The 17,349-nt window shown below is 45.9% G+C and overlaps 1 protein-coding gene across 1 annotated transcript in view; it reads right to left on the reverse strand.

Annotated features, from left to right (window-relative positions):
- RRP12 (ribosomal RNA processing 12 homolog) overlaps positions 1-9,454 on the reverse strand; it is a 33,823-nt gene extending 24,369 nt beyond the window's left edge. The window contains exons 1-4 of the mRNA XM_084846602.1: positions 9,227-9,454; positions 7,939-8,180; positions 6,110-6,193; positions 3,792-3,868 (exon numbers count right to left, since the gene is read on the reverse strand). Of these exons, the coding sequence (XP_084702728.1) occupies positions 3,792-3,868; positions 6,110-6,193; positions 7,939-8,180; positions 9,227-9,365 (542 nt within the window). The 5' untranslated portion in view covers positions 9,366-9,454. The remainder of the gene's footprint in view (positions 1-3,791; positions 3,869-6,109; positions 6,194-7,938; positions 8,181-9,226) is intronic.
- Between the last annotated feature and the right edge of the window lie 7,895 nt (positions 9,455-17,349).

A 17,349-nucleotide genomic window follows, 5' to 3' on the forward strand; every position in this document is an offset into this window, starting at 1 on the left:
TCCAGCACCACAGTTCGAAAGCATCAATTCTTCTGTGCTCAGCCTTCCTTATAGTCCAGCTCTCACAGCCATACGTTACTACTGGGAAAACCATAGCTTTGATTATACGGACCTTTGTCGGCAAGGTGATGTCTCTGCTTCTTACTATGCTGTCTAGGTTTGCCATAGCTTTCCCCCCAAGGAGCAAGCGTCTTTTAATTTCATGGCTACAGTCACCGTCTGTGGTGATCTTGGAGCCCAAGAAAATAAAATCTGTCACTGCTTCCATTTCTTCCCCTTCTATATGCCAGGAAGTGATGGGGCCAGATGCCATGATCTTAGTTTTGTTAATGTTGAGTTTCAGACCAGCTTTTGCACTCTCCACTTTCACCCGCAACAAGAGGCTCTTGAGATCCTCTTCGCTTTCTGCCATTAGGGTGGTATCGTCTGCGTATCTGAGGTTGTTGATCATTCTCCCGGAAATCTTAATTCCGACCTGTGATTCATCCAACCCAGCGTTTCTCATGATGTACTCTGCATATAAGTTAAATAAGCAGGGTGACAATATACAGCCTTGTCATACTCCTTTCCCAATTTTGAACCAATTGGTTGTTCCATGTCCGGTTCTTACTGTTGCTTCTTGACCCTCGTACAGGTTTCTGAGGAGACAGGTAAGGTGGTCTGGTACTCCCATGTCTTTAAGAATTTGCCACAGTTTGTTGTGATCTACACTAAAGCCTTTGATTGTGTGGTCGATGAAGCAGAAATAGACGTTTTTCTGGAATTCTCTTGCTTTCTCCATGATCCAGCGAATGTTGGCGATTTGATCTCTAGTTCCTCTGCCTCTTCGAAACCCAGCTTGTACTTCCGGTAGTTCTTGGTTCACATACTGCTGAAGCCTAGCTTGTAGGATTTTGAGCATAACCTTCCTGGCATGTGAAATGAGTGCAATTGTACGATAGTTCGAACACTCTCTGGCATTGCCCTTCTTTGGAATTGGAATGTAAACTGACCTTTTCCAGTCTTGTGGCCACTGCTGAGTGTTCCAAATTTGTTGGCATATTGAGTGCAGCACTTTAACAGCATCATCTTTTAGGATTTTAAATAGCTCAGCTGGAATACTGTCATCTCTGCTAGCTTTGTTGTTAGTAATGCTTCCTAAGGCCCACTTGACTTCACTCTCTAGGATGTCCAGCTCAAGTTCAGTGTCCACACTATCATGGCTATCAGGGACATTCAGATCTTTCCTGTATAGTTCTTCTGTGTATTCTTTCCACCTCTTCTTAATCTCATCAGCTTCTGTTAGGTCCCTGCCTTCTTTGTCCTTTATCATGCCCGTCTTTGCACAAAACGTTCCCTTGAGATCTCCGATTTTCTTGAAGAGATCTCTAGTCTTTCCCATTCTATTGTTTTCCTTGATTTCTTTGCATTGTTCATTTAAGAAGGCCTTCTTGTCTCTCCTTGCTATTCTCTGGAACTCTGCAGTCAGTTGGGTATATCTTCCCCTTTCTCCCTTGCTTTTTGCTTCCCTTCTTTCCTCAGCTACTTGTAAAGCCTCATCAGACAGCCACTTTTCTTTCTTGCATTTCTTTTTCTTTGGGATGGATTGAGTTGCTGCCTCCTGAACAGTGTTACGGACCTCCGTCCATAGTTCCTCAGGCACTCTGTCTATCAGGTCTAATCCCTGAAATCTATTCCTCACCTCCACTGTATATTCAGAACGGATATGATTTAGGTCATACCTGAATGGTTTAGTGGTTTTCCCTACATTCTTCAATTTAAGCCGAAATTTTGCAATAAGAAGCTCATGATCTGAGCCACAGTCAGCTCCAGGTCTTGTTTTTACTGACTGTATGGAGCTTCTCCATCTTTGGCTGCAAAGTACATAACCAATCTGATTTCGATATTGACCATCTGGTGATGTCCATGTGTAGAGTCACCTCTTGTGCTGTTGGAAAAGAGTGTTTGCTATGATCAGCATGTTCTCAACTCTATTAGCCTTTGTCCTGCTTCATTTTGTACACCAAGGCCATGCTTGCCTGTTATCCCAGTGAATTCTTGACTTCCTACTTTAGCATTCCAATCCCCTATGATTAAAAGGACATATTTTTTGGGTGTTAGTTCTAGAAGGTGTTGTAGGTCTTCATAGAACCAATCAACCTCAGCTTCTTCGGCCTCAGTGGTTGGGGCATGGACTTGAGTTACTGTGATGTTGAATGGTTTGCCTTGGATTCGTACTGAGATCATTCTATCGTTTTTGAGATTGTACCCCAGTACTGCTTTTCCCACCCTTTTGTTGACTATGAGTGCTACTCCATTTCTTCTAAGGGATTCTTGTCCACAGTAGTAGATATAATGGTCACCTGAATTAAATTCGCCCATGCTTGTCCATTTTAGTTCGCTGATTCCCAAGATGTCGATGTTCAATCTTGCCATCTCCTGTTTGACCACCTCCAGCTTACCTTGATTCATTGATCTGACATTCCAGGTTCCTAAACAATATTATTCTTTACAGCATCGGACTTTCTTTTCACCACCAGACACATCCACAGCTGAGTGTCCTTTCGGCTTTGGCCCGGCCGCTTCACTCTTTCTGGCGCTACTTGGAAATTCCCTCTGCTCTTCCCCAGTAGTATATTGGACACCTTCCGACCTGAGGGGCTCATCTTCCGGCGTCATATCTTTTAGCCTTGTGATACGTTCCATGGGGTTTTCTTGGCAAGAATCCTGGAGTGGGTTGCCATTTCCTTCTCCAGTGGACCACATTTTGTCAGAACTCTCCGTCATGACCTGTCCATCTTGGGTGGCCCTGCACGACCTAGCTTATGGCTTCCCGCAGTTATGCAAGCCCCTTCGCCACAACAAGGCAGTGATTCATGAAGGGGCAGGAATTTTTAGCATACTTCAGTTCAGAAGTACATCAAACCAACATGGTAGTCAATTAAAAAACAATCACAGTGTCCCAGTTTGCATGCAACGAGAAGCCACCATGGGTAAATTTCCCTGTGGGGCTTTTTGTTGCAGTAGTAACAGCCGCTTTAAGTATTTGGGGCACACTGGAGCTTCTCGTTATGTGCAAACCTTTGTGCGGGTGGGTTGTTGGGGTGGCTGACAAGGTTCTGGGTGGTTTGTCAACCACTCTAACAACCCACCCTCGCTGGGTTTGCACATAATGAGAAGCTGCCATGGTGAGGGCATGGACTGGCAAGTTAGCACCCGCAGGCACCGCAACCCCCCATGCCTAATAAGTCACAGTGGGCTGTGGTGATCATGCAAACCAGGTCACACACTCACACCAAAAAGGAAGCACATTTATCTTGTTGCCCCATTGCCAAAAAGATATGGTAACGATCAAGAGTGTAAATTCATTTACAGGAGGGCCAAGCACATTTGATAGCTACATTCTTTTTTCAAGGCCAGATCAGCCTTGGACCTAGACATAGTCAATAGAGCATGGAACATTATGTTTGCATCCCCAGTTGCTCTAAGCCAGGCTGCACAATCTTTTCAGCCCCGAGGGCCCCATGTGATGCTAGCTTAGGGACACCCACACAAATAAACACATGCACACATCTACCAGTGATCCTGATATAGATCAGTCTTTCCTGGCTGGTGCTAGCAGTGTGGAAAAAGTGGTCTGTGTCAGGATCGCAGGGGGAAGTAATTCAGAGGTAGCAGGGGAGGGCACCCTTGGGGAACCCAATTACGTTTTTGAGGGATCACAGATTGTGAACCCGTTCCAAGCTTGCTCTACAGCATCCTGAGTTGGACCGCTGATCTAGACCAGGAATACTCTGTTTCTTAGAACTCACCGTTTCAGCACCAAATTCAGCAGATAAGCAACAGCAGCCAGGGACTCTGGTGATTCCACAGCTTCCAGAGTAGTCATCTAAGGAGACATAGCATGGCAGAGCAAAGCAAAGCAATCAGAGAGGAGGTTGGACACTTCTGGGACTTTATCTTGAAGTCCCTACCTTCACAGCAGCCTGCCCATATGCTGACGTTATCAGAGGCTCTTCACCACGTGTCTTCCCCCCAGCCCCCACAATGAAGGCACAGCAAATGGTGACCACAGATGGGATCTTTTTGGTGCTGGCACCCTGCACGTGGACTGCTTTCTCTAGGGAGGCTTACTTGGCTCCTACTCTACTACCATTCCTGGTCAAGCCTTTCTATTTTCCAAGACCTTTTAGTTCTAAAGCGACTGGGATTTATGCTGGTTTTATTTGCTGTTTCAGTGTTGTTATTTTAAGGGTGCAATCCAGTATTGACGATAAGCCAGCTAAGGGGTTACAGGATATGACAGGAGCCCTGCTACACCACAGCCACTATAGATACACTGACGCAGCTGTTCTGCCGGTGAGAATGCACCAGTGGAATAGCCAAAAGGGAGCAAAGTCATGGCCAGGACAGGGTGGGGGGAGCACACTTACACCATATCCTATCCTCATACCATGACTACCCCTCTGATGTTTTGGTGCTTTACACCAGCCTTGGAACCAGCACAGGGAAAGTCCTTCACATCATGTTCACTGGAGTAGGAAAAGTAATTTAAGAATAGCCACCCCTGCAACAACTGGCCCACCCATGTCGTCATGATCAAATATAGGATATGGTGCAAGTCAGCACCCAGCCACAGCATACTGCCTCAGGGCAGGCACAAAGCGCACAAGGGGAAACTCTGGTGGCTACCAGGATCCCCCTTGTACGCCGTAAGTGTGTGTGACCTGAGGCCAGAGAGAGCACCACCCCATGCCATGCACCCTTTCATCTGACTTCTGGTTTCTCTATCAGGGTTTTATATACTGGTGGTGGTATGCTGTGATTGGGTGCGGACTTGTGACAGGAACTCTGGGGAAAGGGCACTTTGCATATGACAGGATGTCTCCAGAGCACACATGAGAGCTTGAGCACAGTGCAAATACTTCTCTGCCTAGAACCCTTACAGCAGGGGTGGGGACCCTGCAGCCCCCAGAAGCTGCTGGCTCTATCTCTCATCATTCCCAGCCAGAAAGGCCAATGGTCAAGGATGATGGGAGTTACAGTCCATCACCTGACAGGCCACAGGTTCCCCACCTCTGCCTTACAGGTACCTTGTCTTAGAACTCCAGGTACAAGCCACCCAACCCAGCCCAACAACTGGAGGCGATGGGGTAGAGCACCCCGCACAGGTAAGCAAGGGAAGGGGGCATCCATTATACGAGCAACCACTGCTCCAACTGTCTCCCACCTCTCACCTTGCAATATGTGATTACTGTGTCTTGCTTAAACTGTATCGTGCAACACACTTTCCTGCTGTCACACACTCCAACAGTAGGGAGCAGGGTCTCCCACACAGAATGTTCCTCCTTATACTGTCTTCCCTGGCTGCTCTATGGGTATAGGATGCATGCCACACTTTCATTCAGTGCAGGCCAGAAGAAAGGCCTATCCTACGACCAGCAGCAGTGACCAGGTTGCTTCTGGCTATTACAGGGGTAGGCAACCTGGTGCCCTCCAGATGGTTCGGACTACAACTCCTGTAAGCCCCAGCCGCATGGCCAACAATCAAAGATTATGGAAGTTGTACTGCTAATCACCTAGAGGGCACCAGATTGCCTTCCCCTGCTCTGTGGGGATATCAACTTACCTGATCCACATAGGCTCCTGCAGCTTTGCAAGCATGACAGACTTGGACTGTGCAAGAGGTGACTGTGTTCCTAACACAGAACTGGTGCCATGGGGACACTGCACCTGCTACCTGGCTGTCTGTTGACCACCAGTCCAAGGCATAGGAACCCTGCTGAGCCGAGAGTTCCCTCCCCACCTTCAGCCCTTACCTGAGAAGGCCAAATGCTTGCATGGGGCTTAGAACACAAGGCAAACCACAACATATTTGCCTGCCCCTCCAATATAACAGAAGTCACAGCATCCAGCTGCACCACCCATATCCGAAGAAGAGACTAACAAAGTTTTTGCACATTCTTCTCAAAGGGAAAACTCTTCTCCACGTTCCCCATGCAAGTACTGGAGGCTTAGCAGGGGATTATTGGTGGGTACTGTGACCACAACAGTTGCTGTTAGCCATACTTCACTACTAGGGCTCTGGAACTTCAACAGAGGTTCCTACCCCGTTTCCCTTGATACTTACCAGTGCACCAAAATACTCCGTCTCACTCTCTGCACCACCCTGTGCCCGGATCACCTCTGTGACAGCAGCCAATACGGCACATATCTGTAAAAAAAGCCGAGAGTAAGAATTGGAAGCTCAACACACCCAATTCATTAACATTCCCCAATAATATGCCACCCCGCCCCACACACTCCACATGTTTCCTGCCTATCCTGCAGTCTGCTTACAAATGTTGGGAGGGAAAAGGCCCTGTGGAGCTCAGAGGACAGTACCAAAGTTGAGACCAAAAGACCATTCAAGCCATGTGTTACAGTGGCACTGTAATGCGCACAGTTTTCAACTAGAGTTGAAGAGTGGCAGATGGACCACCACTCCAGAGACTAATGAACATGAACAATACTTACAATAAATTAAGCAGTTATTACAATCAATGAATAAACAAGCAAAATACAAATGATCCAACCCACTGTTGGTTACATGGTAACCATGTCAGTAGTTAAGTGTTGCTAGTTGAACGGCAGCTTCTGTCACAGTTCTTTCAGTCTATCAGTTATATTGCAGTGTGTCTATTTCTTCTTCTTTCTGATTTCTTGTTTGTCTGCTCTCTTCTCTGCTTTCCTCCCTCAGGTGTCCCTCTTCAGCTCTTTCTCCGCAGCTGCCCCTCCAACGGTCACCAACCAACTTCCCCTTGCTCTTTCCCATCATTCTATACCCCTCCCTTCATTGGCTTCTGTTCTATGACCTCAACGGAGTAAGAATTACATAGTTATCCCTGCCCTGATGGTAATACTTGACCTTATATATTCCATTCCCTAAAAACACTGTGGTCTTCTCCAAGAATATTCTTGACTGGGGACTCTCATATTTCAGTGTCAGTCACATAATTGCGTTAGTTGTATATTAAATAGCTAAAGCAACAAGAATTGTCATACCTGCAGCTGTTACAATTTTTAAGAAGATGTACTTTAAAGTTTGCCTGGAAAAAGGAGACGATGAATTGCTCTCATCCATCTCCACTGGCTGACATGATCACTGGTCTGTTCAAGCAGCTACTGCTTATCTGCCTACAGCTACTGAGCTGGGCTTTCAGCATCTCTTGTGCAGACATGGGCGCAGGAAGACTCTTTCTGAACTTTGGGGAGAGGGAGGTGGGGGGCTCCTTTCACTTGCTGGCTCAATCTGGAGATGAGGGCACAATCTTCAACTTTATCCTTTCAAGTGTTGCTTTAAATTCCTAAAATGGCACAGCATTTCTATATGTTCCTCAGAATATTTAGACAGCCAGGGTGCCACAAAGAAGTAATGTCAGGCCAATGGAGTTTGCATCCAGAACTGACAGGCCCATATCCCTGACAATTCCTCTTGTGCATTATTTATTACAAGATCGTCTGCAGCTATAGACCCCTCAATCCTGTTCATGACACTGAATGTAATACACACAGTTCTCAACTATGAATGAGGAGAGACAGACTGGCCATCACTCTTGGGTCTAATGAATATGAATATTTCTTAATCTTACAGATTAAGGACAGTTAACCGGTCAATTAACACCACACAAATTACCCAAGCCCAACCTATGGCTGGTTTTGTGGCACAGTGCCAGTTGACTGACATTATTTAAATAGCCATTTCTGTCACACTTCTTTCAGTCTATTAGAGTTGTTGCTTATTGTCCTCTTCTTTCATTCTTTCTGATGTCTGTCCTCCTTCTCTGCTTCTCTCTTCAGCTCCATCTCTTCCAACTGTCACCAACTGACTTACCCTCCCCTTCCTCTTTCCCCATATTCTATCCCCTCCCTTCACTGGCCTTACATTCTATGACCTCATAAGAGTTGGCATTCAAGTACCTCCTTGTGGGCAGCGGAATTGGATTCCCAGAGCCGCTGCACTCTGCTGAAGGTGAGGTTAGTGCAGTCACTCAGGCCGCTCAGGAAGGTGGCTGAAGATTTCTGGGTTTTAGCAGTTTCGGCATTGTCATCCTCTTCCATACAGGGGTGGGTCCCCTCTCCATCCCGTAAGGTAGGCAGTGGTCCTGATGACTGTAGTTCATTATGCAGTTTCAGAGCATCCACAGTCAAGTTACTGTTTTCTGGATGAGAAAGATAAGTATGCAGTGAGCTCTGGGGAAAACAGACATCTTATCGTATCTCTCTCTCAGGCTTGTATCCATGTTAGGCGTACCCAGGGAGTCATAAATGACAAGATCAGCTGCCCGTAAACAACCCAAAGATCTAGCACAGATTGGGCCCAGCTTTCCAGAACCACTCATTGACCTGACATCAAGGCACCATAGATTCAAAGCTACACTGTGTTTTCTTCACAAGTACACAGTGGAAAATGCTTTGTTTACCCTTACTCAAAATGCATAGACCATTAACAAACAAGCCCTACAGGTAGAAGTTCCTCATCCACAGCAACATGGGCTGTGGTTTAGAGTGAACTTTCATGTTTGTTAGGAAAAGAGATACACTTTCTGCCTTCTGTTGCTTGGACCCTTGTGTTCTGGATCAGAGAAGACATGGATTCACCGATACCAGCTACACTAACTAGACTTTGTCTGAATCAGCCATAAAATCTGTTTTTAATGCTAAGGGTCAGCAACATATGATAAATAAATAAAAGCAGAGTGCTTTTCCCCACCTTAGGAATACTTCTCTTCAACAGGGCCAGTGTATGGTTGGGCACCTGCTGAGGGCCCACACCCCAGCAGGGGCCCGAATGGCAAGAGCTGCCTGGAGTTGCTCCTCCTCTTCACCACTGCAACCTACTTGTTCATCTGCCTCTTGCTCTGGCCCAGATAACAGCAACGGTGCTCACTACCTCTCTGCCTGTCAAGCAAGCAAGTGGTAGTAATGATGTGAAAGAGGATGAGGAGCAATAGCAGCTGGTGACAATGGCGGTGAGAAAGTAGACTCGCTGAGGGAGGGGCGGTTGAAGGCGCTTTGCCCCAGGGCTCTCCAAAACCTAGGGCTGGTACTGCTGCTCAACCCTGGATGACTCCCCAACACGCTACGCATTAGTTCCAAATTTTAGCCCTTTCCATTCAGACCCCCTCTCCTCTCTGGACGCGCCTGCTATTCGACCCTCCCCTCCGCCACCTCCATAGCTCTTTTCGCTTATCCAGGCCACACATACCCGACTGATAAGCCAGCAAACGACCACGGGCAGCCAGGCGATAGCGTCGTCCCTCCGGATTGCTGTCACTGCTGTGTCCCTTGCGCCAACGCTTGAGTTTGCTGCCAGAGCCGGATCGCAGCTTGCCCGAGCGACCCATCCTGCGGGGCTCAGGCCAAAGGAAAACCACGTGCCGCCTCCTTCTTTCACCCCGATTGCAAAGTAGTTCCGGTTACCCACTTCCGTGCAGCCCTTCAACTTCCGTTTTTTCTTGGAAGCCGAAGAGATGTGGAAAAAGGAGTTCTCCACACCATATTCACGTCCGGCTCCGATTATAATCCTCCATATGCGGGCTAGGGATCGACATAAATAAACAGGCAGTCGCTGTGTCGTTGCAATACTTCGAAATAACCAGCGCTTCTAAAAAGGAAAGCGCTACTGCTCACTGGATGAGTTTGCTCCCTCAGCAGCTGGGACAGAATTTCTCCTTAAAAGGTCGTTTAGGAGGAAGATTGGCAGGCATCAATTAAAAAGTAGATCCACAGTGTGTAAACGTAACTTATTTTGTTCCAAATAAGAGTTACAAAGATAAGTTTGTAATCCTACGCTCACTTACCTGTGAGTAAGCCCTACTGAATTCAGTGGGCCCTAAAGCAAGGGAGAAAGGGGAAGATATATCCAACTGAATGCAGAGTTCCAGAGAATAGCAAGGAGAGACAAGAAGGCCTTCTTAAATGAACAATGCAAAGAAATTGAGGAAAACAATAGAATGGGAAAGACTAGAGATCACTTCAAGAAAATCGGAGATCTCAAGGGAACGTTTTGTGCAAAGATGGGCATGATAAAGGACAAAGAAGGCAGGGACCTAACAGAAGCAGATGAGATTAAGAAGAGGTGGCAAGAATACACAGAAGAACTATACAGGAAAGATCTGAATGTCCCTGATAGCCATGATAGTGTGGACACTGAACTTGAGCCAGACATCCTAGAGAGTGAAGTCAAGTGGGCCTTAGGAAGCATTACTAACAACAAAGCTAGCGGAGATGACAGTATTCCAGCTGAGCTATTTAAAATCCTAAAAGATGATGCTGTTAAAGTGCTGCACTCAATATGCCAACAAATTTGGAACACTCAGCAGTGGCCACAAGACTGGAAAAGGTCAGTTTACATTCCAATTCCAAAGAAGAGCAACACCAAAGAGTGTTCAAACTACCGCACAATTGCGCTCATTTCACATGCCAGCAAGGTGATGCTCAAAATCCTACAAGCTAGGCTTCAGCAGTATGTGAACTGAGAACTACCGGAAGTACAAGCTGGGTTTCGAAGAAGCAGAGGAACTAGAGATCAAATCGCCAACATTCGCTGGATCATGGAGAAAGCAAGAGAATTCCAGAAAAATGTCTATTTCTGCTTCATTGACTACGCTAAAGCCTTTGATTGTGTGGATCACAACAAACTGTGGCAAATTCTTAAAGTGATGGGAGTACCAGACCACATTACCTGTCTCCTGAGAAACCTGTATAAGGGTCAAGAAGCAACAGTAAGAACCAGACATGGAACAACCGATTGGTTCAAAATTGGGAAAGGAGTACGACAAGGCTGCATATTGTCACCCTGCTTATTTAACTTATATGCAGAGTACATCATGAGAAACACCGAGTTGGATGAATCACAGGTCGGAATTAAGATTGCCGGGAGAATTATCAACAACCTCCGATACGCAGACGATACCACCCTAATGGCAGAAAGCGAAGAGGATCTCAAGAGCCTCTTGTTGAGGGTGAAAGAGGAGAGTGCAAAAGCTGGTTTGAAACTCAGCATTAACAAAACGAAGATCATGGCATCTGGCCCCATCGCTTCCTGGCATATGGAAGGGGAAGAAATGGAAGCTGTGACAGATTTTATGTTCTTGGGCTCCAAGATCACAGCAGACGGTGACTGTAGCCATGAAATTAAAAGACGCTTGCTCCTTGGGAGAAAAGCTATGGCAAACCTAGACAGCATAGTAAGAAGCAGAGACATCACCTTGCCGACAAAGGTCCGTATAATCAAAGCTATGGTTTTCCCAGTAGTAATGTATGGCTGTGAGAGCTGGACTATAAGGAAGGCTGAGCGCCGAGGAATTGATGCTTTCGAACTGTGGTGCTGGAGAAGACTCTTACGAGTCCCTTGAACTGCAAGGAGGTCAGATCAGTCAATCCTGAAGGAAATCAACCCCGAGTGCTCATTGGAAGGACAGATACTGAAGCTGAAGCTCAAATATTTTGGCCACCTAATGCGAAGAGAAAACTCCCTGGAAAAGACCCTGATGCTGGGAAAGACTGAAGGCAAAAGGAGAAGGGGATGGCAGAGGATGAGATGGCTAGATAGCATCACCGACGCAATGAATATGAACTTGAGCATGCTCCAGGAGAGAGCGCAGGACAGAATAGAATAGTAGAATAGAATCATAGAATAGTATAGTAGGGTTGGAAGGGGCCTACAAGGCCATCGAGTCCAACCCCCTGCTCAATGCAGGAATCCAAGTCAGAGCATCCCTGACAAATGGCTGTCCAGCCTCGTCTTGAAGGCCTCCAGTGTGGGAGAGCCCACCACCTCCCCAGGTAATCGGTTCCATTGTCGTATTGCTCTTACAGTCAGGAAGTTTTTCCTGATGTTCAGCCGGAATCTGGCTTCCTGTAACTTGAGCCCATTATTCCATGTCCTGCACTCTGGGATGATCAAGAAGAGATCCTGGCCTTCTTCTGTAGCCAATTGTGGATCCACCGGATCATTGTTTCATCTAGCCCACTTCGAGCTAGTTTGCTCATCAGGATATCATGGGGCACTTTGTTGAAAGCTTTGCTGAAGTCGAGGTATATGATGTCTACAGCATTCCCACGGTCTACAAGGGAGGTTACTTGATCAAAAAATGAGATCAGATTCGTCTGGCAGGACTTGTTTTTGACAAATCCATGTTGGCTTCGAGTAATCACGGCATTGTTGTCAAGGTGCTTCCAGATGGATTGCTTTATGATCTGCTCCAGAATTTTCCCAGGGATTGATGTCAGACTGACTAGTCTGTAGTTCCCAGGTTCCTCCTTTTTACCCTTTTTGAAGATAGGGACAACGTTAGCCCTCCTCCAGTCATCTGGCACTTCCCCCGTCCTCCATGATTTCTCAAAGAGAATAGACAGCTGTTCTGAGAGTTCTTCTGCCAGTTCCTTTATGACTCTAGGATGCAGTTCATCTGGCCCTGGAAATTTGAACTCATTCAAAGTAATGAGGTGTTCCTTGACCATATGCCTGTCGATCTCAAGCTGACAGGAAGGCCTGGCGTGCTATGGTCCATGGGGTCACGAAGAGTCGGACACGACTGAACGACTGAACAAAACAACTTCTCAGTAGACATGTATAGGATACCAGTGTTTTCCAAAACTCAGTTTGTAATCCTATGCTTACTTACCTGTGAGTAAGCCCTACTGAATTCAGTGGGCCCTACTTCTGAGTAGACATGTATAGGATACCAGTGTTTTCCAAAACTCAGTGATCCATTTCTTTCTTAATCGAAGAAATTTATGTATTTAGGATGCAATCCTACGCGTGTTTAGACAGAAGAAAGTCCTACAACTCTCAGCATTCCTCAGCCAGCTATGCTGGCTGGATAGCTGGCTGGGGAATGCTGGGAGATGTAGGACTTTCTTCTGTCTAAACATGCGTAGGATTGTGCTCTTATAGTGTTTTTATGGTGCTGTTCAGCCAAAAAAGGCTCCAAGAGCGGCTTATAGAGATTAATAATGAGACAGTTCCTTCCCTCGGGCTTACAATCTTAGAAAACATGACACAAAAGGAAAAGGGAGTGGGAGGGAGGAGGAAAAAAGCAAAACATAGTCACCAGTTCTTAGTTTCGAAGTTTTTATAGGTCCCTTGACACCATGGAAGTTCCCCACCCCTGGTGTTCTTTCTGGCAGGAAAGGGTGAAACTAGCTCCCTGCAGCTGTTCCTTATCGGGCCAGTGTATGGGGCTAGGTTGGTTTCCCCCCTTGCTGTGATGTTCTTCCTGGCAGGCAAGGGGTGCAGCTTCCCAGTGGCCCTTGGTTCTCTGGCGGATGGATGAGGCCAGAGTCTGCAGTCCCATCGAACTGTCAGCTGGAGGGATGAAGCGAGCTCCCTGCAGCTGCTCCCTCTCTGGCTGATGTATGGGGCCAGGTTGGCAGTATTTAAACCAACATCTTTCTCTAGGCCAGGGGTAGGGAACCTGTGGCACACCAGATGTATTGGACTCCAACTCCCATCAGCCCCAGCCAACATGGTGAATGGTCAGGGATAAGGGGAGTTGTAGTCTAAAAACTTCTGAAGAGCTCTAGATGTAAGAAGGAACAGCAAAAAGAGAAGCAGGTATTTGGTCATAAAAGGAAAATGGTGCCTAGCATTTGTTGGAAGGTGCTTTAACATTATGGACACAGCGTTGGGCTTCAGCCCACGGTTTTACTGAAAAGCTGCATAACTGCCAGGAGATCAACAGATGCTACCTTCCACACAGCAGCATCACTGTGTTGGGAGACGGTTGTTATACCTGAATTTCTGTCCATCACACAGCTTTTAAGCACCCTGAGCATTTTTGGGGCAGAAAGGCAGGATATGAAATAAATTAATTGATTAATGGTACAAGAGCCTTACCCTCACCTCATTTAGGGCTAGCCCAAGATATTTTGCTGACTTGAAGTGAAGCGACAATTGGTACTCCGCCCACCCAGGTGCTATCCTTTCATGACACTGAAAATGAGCTGTCTGAGGCAGTGGCCTCCCTCTGCCTAATGGTAGGGCCGTTCCTGCAGAACCATGATAAGAAACAGCAAAAAGGAACCTGTTGGTTATATTTCTTAAAATTTAGATTATAGCCATTGCCTCTGGAAATTCTAACTTTCTCATCACTAAAGTACCTGTCATCTCATTATGAGGCATTTAAAAGCACAGGAGCCCTGCTTAAAACACACAAACACCCTTGTCTACTTTCTTTTGTACTTTTTGGGTAGAAGACAGGAGTATCCCAGAGTACTTCAATGAAAGCAGTCCTCTTATCTGTGCCTACTTTTGAGTTTTTACATTAATTTCTACATATATGCTCCTGCCATGCACAGGGAGAAGTCTGTCAGCTGCAATCAGAACTGGAAGTTGTGCTAGGGAAAAAGTAAGCATTCCCATGTAAGTAAATTAGTTTGTAAGCATTTTGCAGCCCAGAAGTGCTGATTTGAGTGGCTCTAATTTCATCTCTCTCTGATTCAGCTTGCGTCTACAAACTATTTTTGCTGCAATAAAGCTTGGAAAAGTAGTGTGCAGACTGGCAAGAATGCAGCTCAACACATAAGGCAAGAAAAAAGTAGAGACGCAGACTACCCTGTACTTCTGTTTCTCAGTAGAAGGCTGCCACTTCTTGGGCAGGAACACAACATGGATAGGAGGAGCTGTTCCCATTTGTCTGGCATTAGCTGCATCACATGAAGTAGCATTCCACTGGCAACTAGCCTACTGTGAGGTTTCCACTGATGTGAGGTTTCCACTGTTCTACCTTTTTGACAGTCTCTAGACATGACAGCTGAGAGTGTAACAAAGAGAGGATTGAGAACGTTCAACATGCTGTATATGTAGAATAAATCCTTTTCAGAACTGTACAAGTTCAGACTACAGGGATTTCCATGTTTAAAAACTCCCTATCCATAGAAAGATAGCAGGTAAAGGAGAAAGATTTGATAAAAGAAATTAATAACACAACCTTATCAGTGTTTACTCAGAAGTAAATACCACTAAGCCTGCAATCCAGTATACCTGAGCTCTCCAGTGAGGTGTCTGCAGGCACCAGGATGCCCATGGACACCTTCCTTAGTGTCCACTGGGCTCCCTGCCACTCCTGATTTTTATTTTGTTTCTTAAGGTTTTTTAAAAGTTTAAACTTTCTGTTAAAACTGAGAGACTGGAATGCTGCAAAGCAACATCTTTATTTGGGTTCAAAACAGTAGTTTTGTATGTGGAGCTCAGATCTGGCCTCAGTCTTTTACTTAGGTTCTTGGGCAGATTACTTTTCTTTTTGTCTCACCAGTTTGCCCTCTGGGAATGTGTGTTTTGTGACTGGCCATGCCCACTATGCCAGCCATTTTATGAATGGACAAGTTTCCCAATGCAGCCATTTTGTGAGAGTCCCCAGGGCATGCTCTCAAAACTCCAAATGTGCTCACCTACCCAAAAAGGTTGGGGACCCCTGCTATACACACGTATCTGTACAGAGATTACCTTTGCATTGCCATACATAGGATTGCACTGTAACCTGTTATTTGAAACTCACTCCCTAGTTAAGTGGATTTAGAATTGGGTGCAAGCCTATGCACATTTATCTCAGACTAAGCTCTGACTGAGCAAAATAGAACTTACTTCTGAGTAAACATGTAATTGAAAACAAGATTGTACTGAAGTATTTCTCCTGCAGCATAATCTGATTCCTATGCATGTCTACTCATTGACTTGCTCCCAGGTAAGTGGGTACAGGATTGCAGCCTTAAATTGGGGTGGGGAGAGAGAATCATAGAATCATAAAATAGTAGGGTTGGAAGGGGCCTACAAGGCCATCAAGTCCAACCCCCTGCTCAATGCAGGAATCCAAGTCAGAGCATCCCTGACAGATGGCTGTCCAGCCTCGTCTTGAATGTCTCCAGCGTGGGAGAGCCCACCACCTCCCTAGGTAATTGGTTCCATTGTCATATTGCTCTAACAGTCAGCAAGATTTTCCTGATGTTTAGCCGGAATCTGGCTTCCTGTAACTTGAGCCCATTATTCCTTGACCTGCACTCTGGGATGATCGAGAAGAGATCCAGGCCTTCCTCTCTGTGACAACCTTTCAACTACTTGAAGAGTGCTATCATCTCTCCCCTTGGTCTTCTCTTCTCAAGGCTAAACATGCTCAGTTCTTTCAGTCTCTCTTCACGATGGACGTAGCTGAAGAAAGCCTTTTTGTTGTTTTTAGCATCCCTCGCTAACCTCAGCTCATTCTCAGCTTTAGCCTTCCTGACGCCATCCCTGCAATTCTGGGCTACCTGCTGTACTCTTCCTTTGTTACTTGGCCTTCTTTCCACTTCCTATATGTGTCCTTTTTTGTTTTCAGGTCATCTCTAAGCTCTTTGTGAAGCCACATTGGCTTCTTCTGTTGTCTTCCACCTTTTCTTCTTGTTGGAATTGTTTGTAATTGTACCTTGGGAATTTCCTTTTTTAAAAGCTCCCACCCATCTTGGACTCCTTTTCTCGTTAGAGTTGCTTGCCATGGGACCTCACTGATCATTGTTCTGAGTTTATTAAAATCAAGTTTCCTAAAATCCAGGGTACGCGTTTGACGGCACTCGGCTTTTGCTTCCCTTCGAACCAAGAACTCAAGTACAACATGGTCACTTTCCCCCAGATTTCCTGCAACTGCTACTTTATCCACTAAGTCATCTCTGTTGGTTAGGATCAAGTCAAGGATAGCCAATCCTCTAGTTCCTTCCTCTACTTTCTGTAGGAGGAAGTTATCTGCCACACAGGAATTTCCTGGAGGGGCCATGTTTTGCAGAATTTGTCTCCCAACAAATATTGGGGAAATTGAAGTCCCCCATTACTACTACATCATGCTTCCTTAAAACATTGGCTATTTGCTTTTCAAAAGTTTCATCCTCATCTTCTCCTTGATTGGGTGGCTGGTAGTAGACTCCCACCATCAGGTTCCTTTTATTCTCTGCTCCATTTATTTTGATCCAGATGCTCTTGATGGGGCTACCAAGCTCATCCTCCTGTATTTCTGTGCAGAGATATGTATTTTTCACATACAGTGCAACCCCACCTCCCTTTCTGTTCCTCCTGTTCTTTTTGAACAAGTTATATCCTTCAATTGCTGTATTCCAGTCATGAGAGTCATCCCACCAAGTCTCAGTTATACCTATCAAGTCATAATTTCCCTCCTGTATTAAGAGTTCAAGTTCGTTCTGTTTGTTTCCCATACTGTGTGCATTAGTATATAGACATCGAAGACCATGTGCTTCATAGTCTGGCTTTCTTCCTACATGTATCTGAAGACACTTCAAGATTATTCCCATGAGGATTTTGGGAATTAGAGGTACCAGAAGGAGATATACCATGTTCAAATT

Source organism: Heloderma suspectum, chromosome 3 (assembly GCF_057233095.1).
Source record: "Heloderma suspectum isolate Gila_16-S chromosome 3, 16-S_ref, whole genome shotgun sequence".
Lineage (NCBI taxonomy): Eukaryota > Metazoa > Chordata > Lepidosauria > Squamata > Helodermatidae > Heloderma > Heloderma suspectum.